This window comes from Xyrauchen texanus, chromosome 30 (genome assembly GCF_025860055.1).
Source record: "Xyrauchen texanus isolate HMW12.3.18 chromosome 30, RBS_HiC_50CHRs, whole genome shotgun sequence".
Classification (NCBI taxonomy): Eukaryota; Metazoa; Chordata; class Actinopteri; order Cypriniformes; family Catostomidae; genus Xyrauchen; species Xyrauchen texanus.
In genome coordinates, this window is record NC_068305.1 from 39,988,401 (window position 1) to 40,007,523 (window position 19,123).

Genomic DNA, 19,123 nt, shown 5'->3' on the forward strand with positions numbered 1-19,123 from the left:
CTTCATAAATTACATGTTCATAGTTTTTCAAATATAACAATGACGACACACTGTACTATCAAGTGTTGTATTTCTATTATTATTATTAATATTATTATTATTCACCCTGCTAGAAAAAACATATAAACAAACAAACAATTAAAACCAGCCTAAGCTAGTTGGCTGGTCTTGGCTGGTTTTAAATGGTCACCCTGCCTGACCAAGCTGGTGCTCCCCTGGTTAAAGGAATATTCCGGGTTCATGATAAGTTAAGCTCAATCGACAGCATTTGTGGCATAATGCTGATTAGTGATTACCACAATAAGTCATTCAGACTTTTCCCGCCCTCCTCATTAATAAAAGCATAAATGGAGGTTACATTGAGACACTTACAATGGAAGTCAATGGGGTCAATTTTTGGTGGGTTTTAAGTCAGAAATGTGAAGCTTATAATTCGATAAAAGCACTTGCATTAATTCTTCTGTTAAAACTCATGTATTATTTGTGATTTAAAGTTGTTTAAATGGTCATTACAGTCATTTTAGGGTTTTAATATTTGTTGACATTACATCGTCATGTCAACGAATTTCTAAAATTGGCTATAAGTTTACGCAGAAAAGGCTAGTAAATGATTTTATCACACACATATTGTTTTTGTGGCTATGCTTTTGAAACAGTGAGCTTTTATTTTATTTTATTTTATTTTATTTTAATGTTTATGTATTGACCCCATGGGCCCATTGTAAGTGCCTCACTGTAAAACAGAGTTTTGCATTATTTTTTTTAATAAAAAAATGAGGGACGAGTTGAAATATTTCATTTGTGGTTTAATCGACATTATGCCACAAATGCTGTTGATTGAGCTTAACTTGTGTTGAACCTGGACATTTCCTTTAATCTGTTTGCCTACAATCCCCAAAATCTCTAAAACCAGCCAACTGAACTGCAGGACCAGCCTGGGTGACCAGCTAATCAGCTTAGGCTGGTTTAAGCAGTTTTGCAATATGCTAGGACTCATTTTCATATTATCTGGAATTTTCTAAATCACGACTTTTATTATGAAAACGCGTCTCGGTATGTGTGCGCGGCTTCCGGCAGGTAGTTTGGTTGCGCGCGCGCGGTTGTTGCCACTGGAGTCCTGTGCGTCTCACAGGGGAGATAAAACCTCACCAGCGATGACCGTCCAAAAACCTTTCATCCCACTTTAATCCGAAAAGATGTCAGATGTCACCAAGACCGTCCAAAAGTGGCACGCGAGTTTTAAAAAGGGCACGGACTTTGATTCTTGGGGGCAGCTGGTGGAAGCCATCGATGAATATCAAATGTAAGTCGCGCATTTACAATCAAAACTAATGCACATCTTTTGCGATCTCTAAATCGGATCGATGTATAAGTGCAGAAGCATTTTCTCTAATAGAACACGTTGCATTCCTTAAATGTCATGTGATGCATTGCATTGGCATTCCCGTCTTACGTGCTCGTTATAGTTTTACTTGCACTGTATTGTGCATGATCATGCAGAGTTACATTAAATGCATGAAATGCATGCTTGATGTGCCTGACATGCAGTGAGTAAATAACTGTCTGACAGCCTGTTTGCATTATTTGTCGCGCGCCACACCCTCCTCCAGCACTGGGTGGAGTTTCACTGTGTTTGTTCTAATGTCTATGAATGCCATGTAGGTCAGTGCTGTTCAAATACAACTGTATTCAGCCTTCTGTTTTTCGAGCTGTAGTTTTGCCTTTATGACTTTATCCTATTTAAGCACATTTGCTTTTGTGGCACACAATGTTCACAGCTGTATTAAAGGTGCACGCAGACTTGCACTGACACGTAGGACAGGAGATGCAGCACTATTCAAAGGCAATAGTTTTCAGTTACCAGTGTCAATGTGGAAATTCACTAAAAACAACCAGCCTTAAGTCCATGAGTGATTGTGTTGAATAACAGGGCGCTTACGGCTGGTCACGTGATCCCAACATGGCAGCCCCCATGAGGGGACCCGCTGCATGTAGGATAAAACCACTTTTATATTATAAGGTTACTGATATGACTTGAGTGCTCATCCTATGTGAGAGCTCATTCAGGTGTTTCAAATGTACTATTTATTTCTTTGGGAGTAAAACGTTTTTTAATAATGAAAATAAGTGCAACTTTAAACCCCCAAAATGAAAATTCTCTCATCATTTACTCACCCTCATGCCATCCCAGATGTGTATGACATTTGTTTCTTCTGCAGAACACGAACTAAGATTTTTTAGAAGAGCATTTCCGCTCTGTCGGTCCATGCAATGCAAGTGAATGGTGGCTAGAACTTTGAAGCTCCAAAAAGCACATAAATGCAGCATAAAAGTAGTCCATATGACTCCAGTGGTTTAATCCATGTCTTCAGAAGTGATATGATAGGAGTGGTTGAGAAACAGCTCAATATTTAAGTCCTTTTTCACTATAAATTCTCCTTGCCCAGTTGTTGGCGATATGCACGAAAAATGCAAATATCCAAAAACCAAACAAAAAGAGGGGATTTATAGTAAAAAAGGACTTAAATATTGCTCTGTTTCTCAACCACTCCTATCATATCACTTCTGAAGACATGGATTAAACCACTGGAGTCATATGGATTACTTTTATGCTGCCTTTATGTGCTTTTTGGAGCTTCAAAGTTCTGTCCACCATTCACTTGCATTGCATGGACCTACAGAGCTGAAAGAAAGAAAGTCATACACATCTGGGATGGCACGAGGTGAGAAAGTAAACAAATGCAGCTTAATTAAATGTTAATGCAGGTGTCAGTTTAAGTTCTGGTAATGATGTCGTTTACTAAACGATTACTGTGATGTTTCTTCAGACTTGCGAGGCATCTTCAGAAAGAGGTGCAGTCATCATCAAACTCGCATGATTTCACCGAGGAACAGAAGGTATGGTGACAGCTGTCAATAACGAGTTTAGACTAAATTTAGATATTTACTCATTTGTTTTTCATCTCACACATATTTATATATTTGCTTTGCCAGAAAACCCTGGGAAAATGTGCAACATGCCTTGAAATGCGAAGTGCAGCCTTACAGGTTAGTGGTGTTACGGGCCGTTACCTGATTATTCGTGCATGTGACTCTGTTAATACGGGACTTTTATTCTATGTTTTATTATTAGTGTTCTTCATGTTGTGGGCATGTTTCAGCTGTAATGTTTGTTTTTGTTAGTGCACACAATCTCAAGAGGACTTCACGTTAGAAGACCTGAAAAAGCTGGAACCCTGTATGTACTTAGTTTGTGAATATAAACCGATTAAAGGATGTCCAGAGAAATATAATGCGTGTTGTTTTTCTGTTTCTCAACAGTTATTAGGAACATTCTGACGTGCAACAAAGATTTCCCTTTTGATGTCCAGCCAGTGCCTTTGAGGTAATTCTATTCTAATTCTATAATGTTAGTAGGACATCTCATGCTGTTGAAGATTGATATTTTCCAATAATATCTCTTAAGTTCTCACATTCATTGTTTGTCCTCATCCCTTTAGGAGAATGTTTGCACCAGGAGAGGAGGAAAACCTAGAGGTGGAAGAAGAGTTGGATGCTGGCACTGGCGTGGGTTCGACTCCATCATTCCCCAGTAGAGTTCCCCTCCATACTTCTTTTCTGGCCAATTCTCAATGTGCTCGATGTCCTCGTGGTGGCGTAGTGACTCTCCTCAATCCGGGTTGCCTCCGCATCTGAAACCACCAATCCACGCATCTTATCACGTGGCTTGTTGAGCGCGTTACCGTGGAGACGTAACTTCACGCTATTCTCCGCAGCATCCACGATCAACAAGCCATGCGCCCCACCGAGAGCGAGAACCACATTATAGCGACCACGAGGAGGTTACCCCATGTGACTCTAGCCTCCCTAGCAACCGGGCCAATTTGGTTGCTATGGAGACCTGGCTGGAGACACTCAGCACGCCCTGGATTCAAACTCACGACTCCAGGTGTGATAGTCAGCGTCAATACTCGCTGAGATACCCAGACCCCCCCCCACAGGTGCTTCATTCTTTAACCGCTGCATTAACTTGTCTTGCACTTTACATGACCACATTGGGGATGGGGGTTGGTTCTTATGATAGGAGCGCGAAGCGATCGTCTGTGCTCCGCAACTGCTTTCGGGTCCTTGAATAACATATAACGTGTGAGTAATGGCAGCCGGTGGACTTTCTGGTGCCCTCCTAGGGAGTTGGTGCCCTGCACATACTGCATAGTCTGTTTATAGGGAGCGGCGGTACTGCACATGGGGTAACCTCCTCGTGGTTGTGATTAGTGGTTCTCTCAATGGGGCGTGTGGTGAGTTGTGTGTGGATCCTGGAGAGTAGCATGAGCCTCCACATGCTGTGAATCTCTGCGGTGTCATGCACAACGAGTCACGTGACAAGATGCGCGGATTGACGGTCTCAGAAGCGGAGTCACTTGAGACTTGTTCTCCGCCACCCGGATTGAGGCAGGTAACCGCACCACCACGAGGACCAGGGATGGATTACCAATGGGGCCAGTGCCCAGGGGGCCCTTGACTGGGGGGGGGCCTGGTCTTTAAGGCTGGCGATCTAGTATGGGGACCCCCCCCCGCTCAAACCATTTTGGGCGTGAACAACGAACACCCTAACACCCCTATGAGAGACACTGCAGAATCTGAGATGTGCTGGATAAAAGGAAAATGCGTAATTCTAGATGTGAATCATCGCCAAACAAGGTATACATTTGTATTCATTTGAGTTTGTAATATGTAATGATCATTTGTTTGACAGGTACTTTGTTGCCACGGTTACCCTCAGAGCCTGGAATGACTCTCCTCACACTAACGATAGAGAAGATCGGGCTAAAAGACGCAGGGCAGTGTATAGACCCTTACATCACAGTCAGCGTGAAAGGTCCGCATGCTACACTCAACAATACCTTCATGCATATGATATCAAAGTATTGTCCGGATATAACCTTCTCATTATTTTCCAATGTTCAGATCTGAACGGGATTGATCTGAACCCAGTTCAAGACACTCCGGTGGCAACACGAAAAGAAGACACGTACATTCATTTCGGTGTGAATGTGGAAATCCAGAAACATCTAGAAAAACTACCCAAAGGTCTCTTTACCGTAGAAGGGTGTGGGTTTAGTGTCACGTCGCTTTCTGGCATGTTCGTATCTACTAAACTGGAACTTTCTGAATGTTGTATTTGTGTTCTCTAGGTGCAGCTATTTTCTTTGAGCTCAAACACTACAAACCCAAGAAAACGTTTACCAGCACAAAGTGTTTTGCTTTCATGGAAATGGATGAAATCAAAGCAGGTCCCGTCGTTATAGAACTGTGAGTGCCAGTAGATGATGCATTATTTTCTGTGTGTGCGTCACGTCAGTGCACAATGCATGAATGCAGTTGTTCAATGTGATTTTAGGTACAAGAAACCGACGGACTTCAAGAGGAAAAAACTCACCCTCCTGACCAAGAAACCACTCTACCTGCACCTAAATCAATCTGTGCACAAAGACTGAACGCATATCCCACCGCAGAGAATGTGACGGACATAAATGGACCACAATTCAATTGGAGCATCATCTCTTACATTCCCTGCACTATCAAACTCTATCCCAGATCTCCAGGCATTGGGACGCCAATCAGGAGAACTTGGTGCTTTGAATTCTGAACAAATGCTCTGTGTGATGATTTCTGATGGGAACAGATAGATGTACTTCGATGTTTAGGCAACATAACTCCCCATTGGCCTTTATGTTACAGATGGGCAAAGGTGTGTGTTAGCCGGTCCGTCATGCTAATTTGGAAAGCACACCTATGGCTAAAAATGCATTTGAATTAAATCTGTATTAACATGCTAGTCAAAAGATGAAGAACCTTTTGAGCATTATTTTTATTATTATTAAATACCCTAAAAGACAACACTGGAAGTCTCAAATACGTATTTGGTTTTTGACATATCTGTATTTTCTCTTTACTCACTATACAGTGGAAAACAACAGCTAGCATTAATAACCTAGCATTCATTGTCACTCATAATCGTGGAGAACCTTCATAATGAGCATCAAGTACTCTTTGATGCACATTAATAGTTACATATTGGGTTTGCATGAAGACAGTAAAAATCATGAAACTTGTCCCGATGTTGGAGTCTCAGAATCTATTAAAACTGGATCAAATCGAAATAAGTGTTGCATTACTGTAAACACTATACAGACTCTATATTATCGAGTATGATGTTTAAATCTGGAATATTTCATTAATATAATATCATTAATATGTACGATCAGTGATCCTGCAATATCAGTCTCTCCTTGAGGAAACATAACTGTAATTAAAAACCTCTATTCTTATAGGAAACTAATGAAATGCAATATATCGAGTTTATGGTTATTTAGGTCCTTGGAACAGGCAACGGGCGAATCACAAAAATGCAAAACGCATTATGGCAATACAACATATGGGGGGTGCGTGGGGTGTGCATAATTGTCAAAACAATGTAAATATGGTCCTACTTCATGATGCAAAAACATCATTTCTTATATCTTTTGATTTTGGGGCGAAACGTGACCTGGACATGTTTTTGTGAGGTTCAGCCTTCAATACTGTATTTGATGTATAAGGCAAACACAGACATGGTTAATCATTAAATGCACATTTCCTAGAGTAATTTATGCCAAATGCATCCACAATGGAACGGGTGACTCCACCGACTTCCTGTTTGATCAGCAATAGGGAAAAGGATGTTGAGGTCACAGAAACGCTGGACTTCCCAGTCAACAAATCTTCGGCTTTTCTTACAACATGAAATGAAAGAAAAAGCAGTTTTATTCAACTTCCTAAACAGTTTCTTCCCTAAGATTTGAACACGTGATCCAGACACTCTTATTGCAACATCCTATCAATACACTTTCTGAAATATTTTACTCTAATATCAAAGAAAACACAATATACCAAAAAATATAGACTGATTTTAAAAAAGTGAGTTGGAGTTGTTGGTTTGTTTCCGAGAGCGTTGCATCAAAACCCCAGAAAAGCATCGTTCATTGGGCCGCATTCATTAAAACGACAGCAAAACAAATGTTTAAATAAATTTGACAAATTTTGTGAAAGGTGAAGAATAAGCTGCGTTGCATTTTTATAAAAACCATTCTTGTGTTAATTGTATTCAAATAAATTCTGCAAACCAAATGTATCGAAAGCGTCATTTTTGTGAAAACCATTCTTGCGTTAAATGTCGCATTCAAATAAATTCTGTGAATTTAATATGATAAATGGTATCGTCACAATGAAATGAACGCAACAATTTACATAATGGCTTTACAACAAATTTACCTGGAAATCTGTTGCATTAAATGTGACTTATGAACATGCACAAGTTATCCTATTAAAAAACACAATCAGGCGATTTAGGGAACAATTTACATAGAAATCTGCTTGTGTTTCATGAAGGAGTTCCATTGCCAGTAAATTTACGGTTTTGCAAAACAGTCGTCCAACATCCATTAATACAATCACATGCTTTATGTCAACCGTACAATGATGAATAATATCCGTTTCAACTGAGTGAAAGTTTGGTTACGTTACCAATGTCTGATTTTTGGGAATATTTTTATTGCATATGCAGCTGAAAGAAATGTACAAATACTTTGTCAATATGACATCATATGTGCCTTTCCGCTAGGAAAAGAAATGATAAGAACAGACATACAACAAAACACAGGTGAGCTGGCGAATCATCGGACTAATAGCGACTGGAGCGGAAATATTTGTTCATACTTGGTGAAAAATGCATAGAAATACTTTGACTTACGTTCGAATATATTTACGTCAGATTGGTTTAAATAATATCCCAGGATGCATCAGCTCTGGGTGGGTGGTAGATATTACAATTTAACCATAAACACAAGTTACGTCGCCTTCTGTAAATTAAATTAAACTATTTCCATAGGAAAGGCTTGCAAACGTATAAAATCTAAACCCTCATTTTCTGTCACAAATGTCTTATCGCTTAAATAAAATGGAAAGCAAAACCAAACAATTGAGTTTTTCCCTCCCATCCAAAAAAATTAATGAAGTCAAGGCTGGAAAAATTGTTCTGTAACAGTCCGTTCAAGGTTCCGCCATTGAGGAGTTTTCTGCGTCCTGCGGCGCCCCCTGCTGATGGAAGTCATCTGTGCGGCGGTTTTGCGCTAATGTGGCATTCTCACCCTCCCTGGAGGTCTGAACTGTTAGTGAAGGGGGCCCCGGGAAGCCCCGGCCCCGATACTGTAGCGGGACCATCGCTCCAGGCGTGGGTAGAGGTCCGGGAGGGAAAGGCCGAGGAGGAAGCCCGCGAGGCATGTAAAATTCAGGTGGTGGCGGGAGCGGGCCCATGGTAGGGATGTCCCGCAATGCCGGGCCTCGACCTGAGCAAACAAAACAAAAAGTGATATTTCTGTGTGAATAAAGACGTGTAATTCACTAGTGACTACGATGGACGATATATTAAATATTGTTGCAATTTAATATTGATTCTAATGCACTTTTTATATGCAATTAGGTTTCCCTGCATGGCATTTTGAAAGGTTATAAAATGTGTTTTGGGGCAAATGCTGCTGTTTTGCAATATATGTGTTCATATAAAATCAAACACAAAGTGATGCTTCACTTGTGGGTGAATAAAGATTTGTGTAATTCACTAGTAAATAAGACGAAGCAATGAATAGTTATCACATATTCTAATTTTTTGTTGCTAATGTGAAAAACAATCAGTATTGTGAATTCCTCACACACACGCACACATATATACATGCGCACACACATTACACACGCACGCACGCACATACACACACACACACACACACACACATATATATACATGCGCACACACATTACACACGCACGCACGCACATACACACACACACACACATGCGCACACACATTACACACGCACGCACATATACACACACACACACATACATACATGCACACACATTACACACACACACACACACATATATATACATGCGCACACACATTACACACGCACGCACATACACACACACACACACACACACATATATACATGCGCACACACATTACACACGCACGCACATATACACACACACACATATATATACATGCGCACACACATTACACACACACACACATACATGCGCACACACATTACACACACACATACATGCGCACACACAATACACACGCAGGCACATACACACACACACATATATACACGCGCACACACATTACACACGCACGCACATATACACACACACACACATATACACGCGCACACACATTACACACGCACGCACATATACACACACACACACATATACATGCGCACACACATTACACACGCACGCACATACACACACACACACACACATATATACACATGCGCACACACATTACACACGCACGCACATATACACACACACACACACACACATGCGCACACACATTACACAAGCACGCACATACACACACACACACACACACAAATATATATATATATATATATGTACACACACACACGTACACACATACATATATACACGTGCACACACACATGCACACATACGCGCACACACATTACGCGCACACATATACACACACATGCGCACACACACACACAGATATATATATACACATGTGCACATGCGCGCACACACACACAGACATATATATACACATGTGCACATGCGCGCACACACACACATATATATACACACACACATGTGCACACACACACACACACACATGTACACACACATATATATATATATATATATATACACGTGCACACACACATACGCGCACACACATTACGTGCGCACACACACACATATATATATACACACACACACACTATATATATATATATATATTATACACACACACACACACACACACACATCTATGGTATTGTAGAAAAATTGCGATAAGAATAATCGACAATTATAATTTTCGATAATTATAATTTCATAATTATGCAACAGTAACCGCTACTAACATTTGGGCTATGGCAATGACAGTGTCTCACCAAAAGGTGGCCGTACTGGTCCATATGGGCCAATCGGAGGAGGGGGTCCATAAGAATCCATGGGCGGCGGTCTGAAGCGTGGCTCAGGGCCGAGAAGAGGGCCAGGGGGCATCATGTGAGGATGACCATTGGGTGGTCTGACCATAAAAGGAGGCGGGCCATTGGTCGGAACTAGTCCCCCCACGTTTGGGGGTCCATACGACTTTAGTGGGGCATTCTGTGGCGGGACAGGAGGGTCACGGATGGGAGATGGGAGGAAGGAACCCTGGTTCTGAGATTTAGATCGCTGAAACAGAATAAACAAGAGATTACGGTAAAACTCAAGACAAACTAGAGTGCTCACGTGGTTTTATGATTGTTTACTGATAACGGACCTGAAGTCATTGAGCCACACTACGGCCAGAAACACACTCTACACAAGCAAACACAGACATGAACGCTTGAGCAACATAAACAGGCGTGATCCCGTATTACGTACGTATCGTTAATGTTCATGTGTTGCTGTGGCAGTAACAAAACTCAATCAAGGGGGCGCCAGAGTTACCTCTATTTTACTGTAACCAGTTTGAATATAATTGGTCCTTTTGCAATTGTGTTGTGATACTAGTTGCGGAGAAATTACATGCTTCAGCTCCGCAAGATTCTCTTATTGCATAAAATAAATGCAAATGTATCTTGTATGGAGGACCAGGAGTGACACTTAAAAAAAAATGAAATAAAGAAATCAATTATCAATGTATCACATCAAACATAAAAATGGTAATAAATCACTTTTAATTAAAAAATTGCATTTGCATTTAAAAACAATTTCATTGTTTTATTTAAATACCTAAGATGACTTGAGTAACAAAAAAAAAAAGAAAACAAAAAAAAAGTTTTATATGTTTATTTATTAGTCCATTCAAAATTATTTTATTTATTGCTATATTGAACAAGATTTTTTAAAAACTGAATAAAGTTTTAAATATTTATATATCACGCGCACACACACACTTTTAATTTAAAATTTGCATTTAAAAATGATTTCATTGTTTTATATAAATAAATAAGTTGACTTAAAAAATAAAATAAACAGTTTTAAATATTTATATATTTTAATTTTTTTTTGTCTATATAAAATATATATAATTTTTTTTATTTTATTGTTATTTTAATTTAACAGGATAAAGCAACAACAAAAAAAAAATCAGTTGTAAATGTCGATTTAAAACCCAATTTATTTTAACTACATTTAAAAAATAATTAAACAGTTTAAAATAATGTCTATTTATCTGTCCATTTAAAAATGATTAATTTATTAGTTATAACTCACTATATTTCAAAAGATGAATAAATTAAACCGTTTTAAATGTAAAAGTATTTATCCATTTAAAAACAAGAATTTCTTATTTTACAGTTATGCTGAACTAAACTTAAGATGAATTAAATGAAAACAAAAATATAATTTTATTGTTATATTTAATACATTTTTAAAGACTAATTAAATAACATAAAATATATGTCTATTAATAAATACATACATTTTTAATGATAAAAGATTAATTTTTAAAAAGGTTAACACAATTTTGAAAAATGTATATTTATTTGTCCATTCAAAAAAAAAGATAAATTTATTATTTAGTTATATTGAACTACATTTAAAATCATGAATTAAACAAAGCATTTTAAATAGGTCTATTTGTAAATTTTATTATTTCCATTTTTATGTTTGAATTAATAAATAATTTTTTTAACAAACTGATGATTTTAAGTGTCACTCTTAGTCCTTCATAACATTTAAATGCACTGTGCAACGCATTGTGACACATCGGACACATTTTGGAACGCAACAACGCATGATACTTGCCGTAGAGCATGTTTCAGGCCAAAGCCATGCACCAGAAAGAGCCCATAACTCACTCACAAACATGAGTTTTGTTAAACATCCCACAATGTTGGGAGCATAAGACCCACACAGTGATTAGAAAGTAAAGAGACGTCAACAAAATACTCTATAATAATGTTTATCAGACCCAAAAGAACAAGATCATTGCCTTTCACTTCCAGAAAACAGCTGACAAAAGCCACGAGTAAAAGCGACAGTCATGTCAGAAGTCTGGAATCAGCAACCCGCCATTATGAACATCAGATTGTGCACAAACCAGCCCATATCATCCCAGCACCAAATACCAGTACTCACAGGTTCTCCAGGGTCAGACGAGACCTGCTCGGAGGCCTCGGCCTTCTCCATGACGGGTGCGGTCTGCTTTGAAGCAAACACACCCACCCAGGTTTAGTGGAGATTTACATGGCCATAGTTTCAAATAAACTTTGGTACTTCCCATCACATTTAATGAAATCACATGACTACATCAGATCTCAAAGAAAAGACGACATGAAAATTGAGATACTCACCATGGGTCCATCATGTGCACATGGAGATGACGTCATGGGAGGGAACATTTCTGAAAAAAACAAACATACAAGGAAACGTATATTTAGTCAGCAAAGTAATCCACAGGACTCCAGTCGATTTCATAATGTCTTCTGAAGTGAATCGATACACTTGTATCGCTTATTAAAACTTCAATCGCGTCCTGGGTAGCTCAGCGAATATTGACGCCGACTAATCACACCTGAAGTCACTGAGTTTGAATTCAGGGCGTGCTGAGTGACTCCAGCCATGTCTCCTTAGCAATCAAATTGGCCCGGTTGCTAGGGAGGCTAGAGTCACATGGGGTAACCTCCTCGTGGTCGCTATAATGTGGTTCTCGCTCTCGGTGGGGCGTGTGGTGAGTTGTGCGTGGATGCCGTGGAGAATAGCGTGAAGCCTCCACACGCGCTACGTCTCCACGGTAACGTGCTCAACAAGTCACGTGATAAGATGCGCGGGTTGGTGGTCTCAGCACGCGAGGCAACTGAGATTCGTCCTTCCGCCATCCGGATTGAGGCGAGTCACTACACCACCACGAGGACTTGGAGCGCATTGGGAATTCCAAATTGGGGAAACACGGGATACTTTCCTAAAAACCCAAATCCTGTTCTGATTAAGAAAGAAGGTCATGTACATTTTGGATAGCCTGAAGGAAGTAAATTATCAGCTAATTACACTTTTTGGGTGCACTATTCCTTTAATGCCCAATATATTTGGTCACCATTTTTGCTCCAATGAGATACTGACAGTCTATGATTGTAACTTTATCGAGGACGTTTGATTAAAGGTGCAATATGTAAAAATTTTCACATAATATTCGCCTTTTTTTGGCAGTGTGTGAACGGCTTGTAACGCAACTTAAAAAATGAGCCCTTCCTGGACTTCCTAGGTCGCCTATTAAAAGCCTGTAGACTGATTTTCATGCGAAGGGAGCGGGTCGCTTTTGCTGGGAAAATCCAAAGGATGTGACGTTTATGCACGCTCACGAGAGCCTCAGTGCTTCTCTTCCGCTATTCAACGGCGACAACAAACTGCAACACTAGATAACGTTATCTTAGAGATGCAATCCAGCAATCGTCCCAGCACAACAACGACTCCTAAAACTCAGAGTAAGCCAAAAAAAATAACATTTATCTACTGAATCCCGTCTGGCTAAGCTGGAACGTGATCGAGCGAAAACTAGAGTGAACATCGGCAGGGCGTTTGATTCCAGGAGGGGCCTTTCGTTCATTTTTTGGGATCAAAACAGACCCTAAATTGGTGTTCTTCTTATTGGACAGGTGAGCTTGCATAACTGCAAACCATGTGACATATAGTGCCATAAGCATTGATCGGTGACATTTTAGCTAAACTACAACAACACATGAAATGAATGCTAGACAATGTTCAGGATAATGCAGAAAAGCTCCATTCATTAGCGTAACGTAACTTGGATATACAGAAAATATATACATTGTATTATTATAAAACAATAGTGCATCGATATATCAAAATGAATCACATCAATACTGAATTCTGTCAACATATTTATAATGTACTGTCTATTTTATAAACCGCTACTGTCATCATCCACCCGATTTAGCTAACAGCTATTGATAAAGCTAGCTAGCTAGCTAGCGCAGACATTGACTGCATTTATATGATAGCCTATGTATCATGCAAAGAAAAGTGATCACATCAAACTACAGTCTCGTACAGTCAGACGTATATCCACACTTTGTTTTAGTAATTATATTTAGTCAAATATAATATACACAGTCTCAAAGTTTGTAGTAAAACAATTATAACTGTTATTTTTATTATGCTACCTCATCTATCAGCATGATGTCAGTGAATCACGTTCAGCCTCTTTGTACGTTACGTCATTGTTTTGGCCGATGCTCGCGTCCCTATGGCGTGTGCGCACGACGAGCAACTGGTAGCTGCAGTTCACTTAACGGCCACAGGTGTCACTAATGTGCCTTTATCTTCCGTGAATTAGTTCAAACTGTCCATTTAATGAATTGATTCAATTCTGAACACTGATTCAATGATTCATTTGTGACAATAATCAGATTTCCAACATGTTTTTTTTTTAAATATTTAAAAAAAATTTATATATTAAAGTGTACCTGGTCGTGAGGGCATCGGGTGCCCAAGCTCCGAGAAACGTCCGTGGGGGTCAGACGGGGGTCTGGGACCTGAAACAGATCAACATCTGATTAGGAACCATTATCAATCGTTCCTAAACATGTAATTACAGTCAACGGTCTCCAAAGCTGAAGCTTGGAGAACATTTTCAATGATGACAAAGAGGCTAAGACAGACTGAAGTGGAAAAATAGAGAGAAGGACCAGGAAAAAACGGGAACAATAAAGCTACAAAACCCAAAAAAAGAATGAAGACGCATTTGGTTGAAGGACGAGGTCAAGGTTAGGTAAGGTGGAGACCAGGGAAGACAAGGAACTGGGGGAAATGATTCATCGATGACTCACCAAACGAATCGCTCCGTCGCCCGACAGGCGCAGAGGGGGGGCGTCCTGGACCCTCCATCATTAGAGGAGGAGAAGGAGCCCCCCCACTCACAGGAGACGGCCCGTACGAGTCACCTGTTCAGACCGACCAAACCAGGACAATCAGAAACAAGCTGACGGACGCGGTGACATCATCACTCGAGAAATGCAATAATTACACAAGCTATGGAAACTTAAAGAGCCCACGTCTGTTAGCTTTGCGCTCATCTATGAAAAGCAAAACATTTTGGGGATTGCCAAAAACATTGAAGAGAAATTCAAGATTTAACAGAGCATGAAATCTACTCGCCTTTCCTCATAGGCGGCGGGTGTCGTTCGGGAGGTCCAGAGTTCAGTTTGAACAGACTTGTTTGCTCCATGTCTGAGATTTTATCCCTGAGCTCAACGAGCCTAAAGAATGCAAATGTATCAGCGTTTAAGAACAATATTAAAACATTCAATATGCACTAACTTATAATGGATCTTGAAAAGTGTGATTTGATGAATACGCACTTTTGCCGAAGGTTGGCCGCTTCTCTTCTCTCTTCCACCAGAGCTCGTTCTGAGGTGCGGGCTTTCAACTAATTTAAATAAATGCATACAAAAATATCAAAAACAAACAAAAACAAGGATGCATGATATATCGGTACTGGACAAAAAGAGCTTTTTGTGAAATTGTGCAACATGCAAAACAGATAATACAGCCTGAAAATGTTTTAAAAGCTTATTTACGTGCACAGTTGCGTTCAAAAATGTGTCAATCTTTTTATACTATACTCCAATAGTATATATATACTATTGGAGTATAATCAATATTTTATTCGAGCATAACTGGGGACTACGATCAAGCCCAAAATACACACTAATTTTGGGACTCTTATTTTGAAATGACATATGAAATATATATATATATATAAGCTATAAAAAGCTTAATTTGGTAAATAAAGTGTGTCATTTCAAAATAAGAGTCCCAAAATTGGTGTGTATTTTGGGCTTGTTCGTAGTCCCCAGTTATGCTCGAATAAAATATTGATTATTATTGGGATTTTGCTTGCACAATAAATTGCATCTGGGATTTTATTTATTTTGGACTCTTGTAGCCTCTCTGTCTGTACTAGAGTTCTGTTAGGGCCTTACCCAAGATGAAAACACGCAATATCAAAACGGGACTTTTATTATGAAATCATGATCACAGATGAATCCAGTTCAACACACTTGGGTCAATCGTCCATGACAAGCGTTCATTAAAAACATCCAATCGCACTTTTTGTCCATAAAAGTGATAAATGTGAGAAATATTGATATATTCTCCATTGTTTACATGAGATCTCACCTTCTTCATCGTTCTTCATCAAACTGCAATCTGAGCAGCATTCATGTTGTAAAACTGTTTATGATCTGATATATTAGAGTCTCATAAACAAAACCAGCCCGTCTCCAAAGTCTATTTTTAAAAATGCGGCGTAGTTTTATTCATAATAGTCGAGCAGTGCCGTCAGATTTAGTGTCGTCTTGAGAGGCGGAGCTTAATTTTACTCTGTACACTTCCAGAGATTTTACAGAGAAAAAAGCTGCAGGAGCCTCATTTATTATTCGATCATCTTCAAATTTGAAGCGTAACTTCTTTAGACTCGTGACTTTGAGAACATTTGATTTCTGGGGTGTCTCTGCATTTTTATTATTGTTTTTTTAGATTATAAAAACATGTTCAGCACAAAATATTTCCATTACTATAAACTTCAGCTTCTCTAACTTTAATAAATAACAACATATATTAATGATGAAACTTTGAAATAAAGCCCAAAGTGTCTCTTTCAAAAGATACTACAACTGTGTCCGTACTTCAAAGGGTCCCGTAAATACAAGCATTTCAGTTCAGGTCATTTTCATGGGTTGTGCTCAAAAAGGGGGCGTTCATCAACAGGTTAATGCATTAAACGTTTTAAATTAAATCGCTTTAATATATATACTTAACCAGTTTTTTTTTTTCTACGTCTAACATCAAGAAACACATTTTCAGTCCAACTCACCCAGTTCTCATGCGCTTTCTTTTCCTGGACTGCCACCTATTAGAAAGATCACATGACAAAACAATGAGACTAAAACATGACAGTGACGTGGAAAGATGGTGTAGTGACATTAAAAATTGAACACACCTCGGTTTTGAGCGAATGCTCTTTCTGTTGCATCTCCTCCTTGATGTCTTTGATCTTGAGTTTGAGAACTTTCACCTCCTCCTCTGACCTCACAGCTTTACCGTCCACCTCGCACAGCTCCGTCTCCTTCTCATGTCTGTCCAACTCCTCCTGCGTCAACTTCCTGTAATAGAGGCGGACACCAAGTTCACAGGCAAGATGGTAAGACAGAGGAATGACAAGTTAACACTGTTTACAGGGATGTTGCAGGTTCAGTACAAGTTAAATGAATGTTCTGGGTAATTTAGGGATGCTTTATTGGAATAGATAAATTCATAATTTGCGAGAACGTGTGTTGTATCTTTTTCAGCGCTAAACAATCCAACTTGTCCAATGATGAAGTTGTGCCACTCTGGCGATGTTCTGTCAAAGCGCTCATGAATGCACAAAAGGGATGGGATGATATATTGAATTTCGATATATCACGAACCAAAACAAATATGACAATCATGTTTTCCGTCCGTGTGATCATAAATAAAGATGCAACGCATCAAACACAAGCGCGTTAATGATGCACCGCGTCAAACACAAGCGCGTTAACGATGCACCGCGTCAAACACAAGCGCGTTAACGATGCACCGCGTCAAACACAAGCGCGTTAACGATGCACCGCATCAATGATGTAACGCATCAAACATAAGCGCGTTAATGAAGCACCGCATCAAACACAAGCGCGTTAGCGACGCACCGCATCAAACACAAGCGCGTTAACGATGCACCGCATCAATGATGTAACGCATCGAACACAAGCGCGTTAATGAAGCACCGCATCAAACACAAGCGCGTTAGCGACGCACCGCATCAAACACAAGCGCGTTAGCGACGCACCGCGTCAAACAAGCGCGTTAGCGACGCACCGCGTCAAACAAGCGCGTTAGCGACGCACCGCGTCAAACAAGCGCGTTAGCGACGCACCGCGTCAAACAAGCGCGTTAGCGATGCACCGCATCAATGATGTAACGCATCAAACATAAGCGTGTTAATGACGTAACGCATCAATGTAACACGTCAAACACGAGCGCGTTAATGGTGCACCGCGTCAAACACGAGCGCGTTAATGGTGCACCGCGTCAAACACGAGCGCGTTAATGGTGCACCGCGTCAAACACGAGCGCTGTTAATGGTGCACCGCGTCAAACACGAGCGCGTTAATGGTGCACCGCGTCAAACACGAGCGTGTTAATGGTGCACCGCGTCAAACACGAGCGTGTTAATGGTGCACCGCGTCAAACACGAGCGCGTTAATGGTGCACCGCGTCAAACACGAGCGCGTTAATGTTGCACCGCGTCAAACACAAGCGCGTTAATGATGAAAAAAGATTTTAAATCTGAATCATAATTGTGCACACACTGTGTTTACTCTTACTGTTGGAGGGCGTTCTCCTTCTGCTGGTAGAGGTCAGTGGTGATCTCCAGTCTCTGTTGAAGGTTCTTGAACTGATTTTCCAGGTGAGTCTTTTCATTCTTCAGCTTCATCTGATCATGCATGACCTTCTGATATTGCTCTACAATAAAAAGAAAAGGTACAAAAATTAGAGAGCAATCAAAACAGCAGTCTACATGCGTTCTAATAAATGCAGCTGTCTTCATACCCTCCAGCTCCTGTCTGCTTTTCTGTTCGGTGAGGAGACTCTCCATGCAGCGATTTCTTTCCTCTTCAACAATACTGAGAGTCGCTCTAATCTGAAAATCAACACTGGCATTAAACACAAGCCCAGTGCAAAATTACACACAGATAATGTGAAACGGACGTACCCTTGAGACGTCCATCATCTGTTTAATTCTCAGTCTCATGGTGTCCATCGTCTTGTCTGAAAGAAAGCAGATGTTTGGTGTTCAGCACACTGGAACTCACACAACAATATTCAATGAATAATTAAACGTATTAACGGTAATCATAAACAATAAACAGACTGTTTCAGTCGCTAAGCAACATGTGATCAAATATCATTCATTGTACAGGGTGACAATGATTTACAATACAAGTTTGGTGAT

At 39.9% G+C, this 19,123-nt stretch overlaps 2 protein-coding genes across 7 annotated transcripts in view; one reads left to right on the forward strand and one right to left on the reverse strand.

Moving 5' to 3' along the window:
• Positions 1–1,077: 1,077 nt before the first annotated feature.
• LOC127623630 (axin interactor, dorsalization-associated protein-like) lies at positions 1,078–5,916 on the forward strand. The gene is made up of 10 exons (XM_052098044.1): positions 1,078–1,303; positions 2,829–2,898; positions 2,995–3,048; positions 3,184–3,238; positions 3,322–3,385; positions 3,501–3,592; positions 4,757–4,879; positions 4,969–5,091; positions 5,196–5,313; positions 5,402–5,916. Exons 1-10 carry the CDS (start codon positions 1,197–1,199, stop codon positions 5,496–5,498), a joined length of 903 nt encoding a protein of 300 aa, XP_051954004.1. The 5' UTR covers positions 1,078–1,196; the 3' UTR covers positions 5,499–5,916.
• A 495-nt stretch (positions 5,917–6,411) lies between these two features.
• The window catches only part of LOC127623580 (transport and Golgi organization protein 1 homolog), a 36,259-nt gene continuing 23,547 nt past the window's right edge, over positions 6,412–19,123 (reverse strand). For 2 of the 6 annotated variants that reach the window (XM_052097966.1, XM_052097972.1), the window contains 13 exons: positions 18,884–18,939; positions 18,721–18,811; positions 18,495–18,633; positions 17,090–17,252; positions 16,964–16,999; positions 15,447–15,514; positions 15,244–15,344; positions 14,916–15,029; positions 14,553–14,621; positions 12,423–12,472; positions 12,208–12,273; positions 10,029–10,314; positions 6,412–8,387 (listed from right to left, as the gene is read on the reverse strand). In XM_052097966.1, the coding sequence (XP_051953926.1) occupies positions 8,092–8,387; positions 10,029–10,314; positions 12,208–12,273; positions 12,423–12,472; positions 14,553–14,621; positions 14,916–15,029; positions 15,244–15,344; positions 15,447–15,514; positions 16,964–16,999; positions 17,090–17,252; positions 18,495–18,633; positions 18,721–18,811; positions 18,884–18,939 (1,535 nt within the window). In that variant the 3' untranslated portion in view covers positions 6,412–8,091. The remainder of the gene's footprint in view (positions 8,388–10,028; positions 10,315–12,207; positions 12,274–12,422; positions 12,473–14,552; positions 14,622–14,915; positions 15,030–15,243; positions 15,345–15,446; positions 15,515–16,963; positions 17,000–17,089; positions 17,253–18,494; positions 18,634–18,720; positions 18,812–18,883; positions 18,940–19,123) is intronic. The other 4 variants (XM_052097967.1, XM_052097971.1, XM_052097969.1 and 1 more) reach the window with 4 other exon arrangements.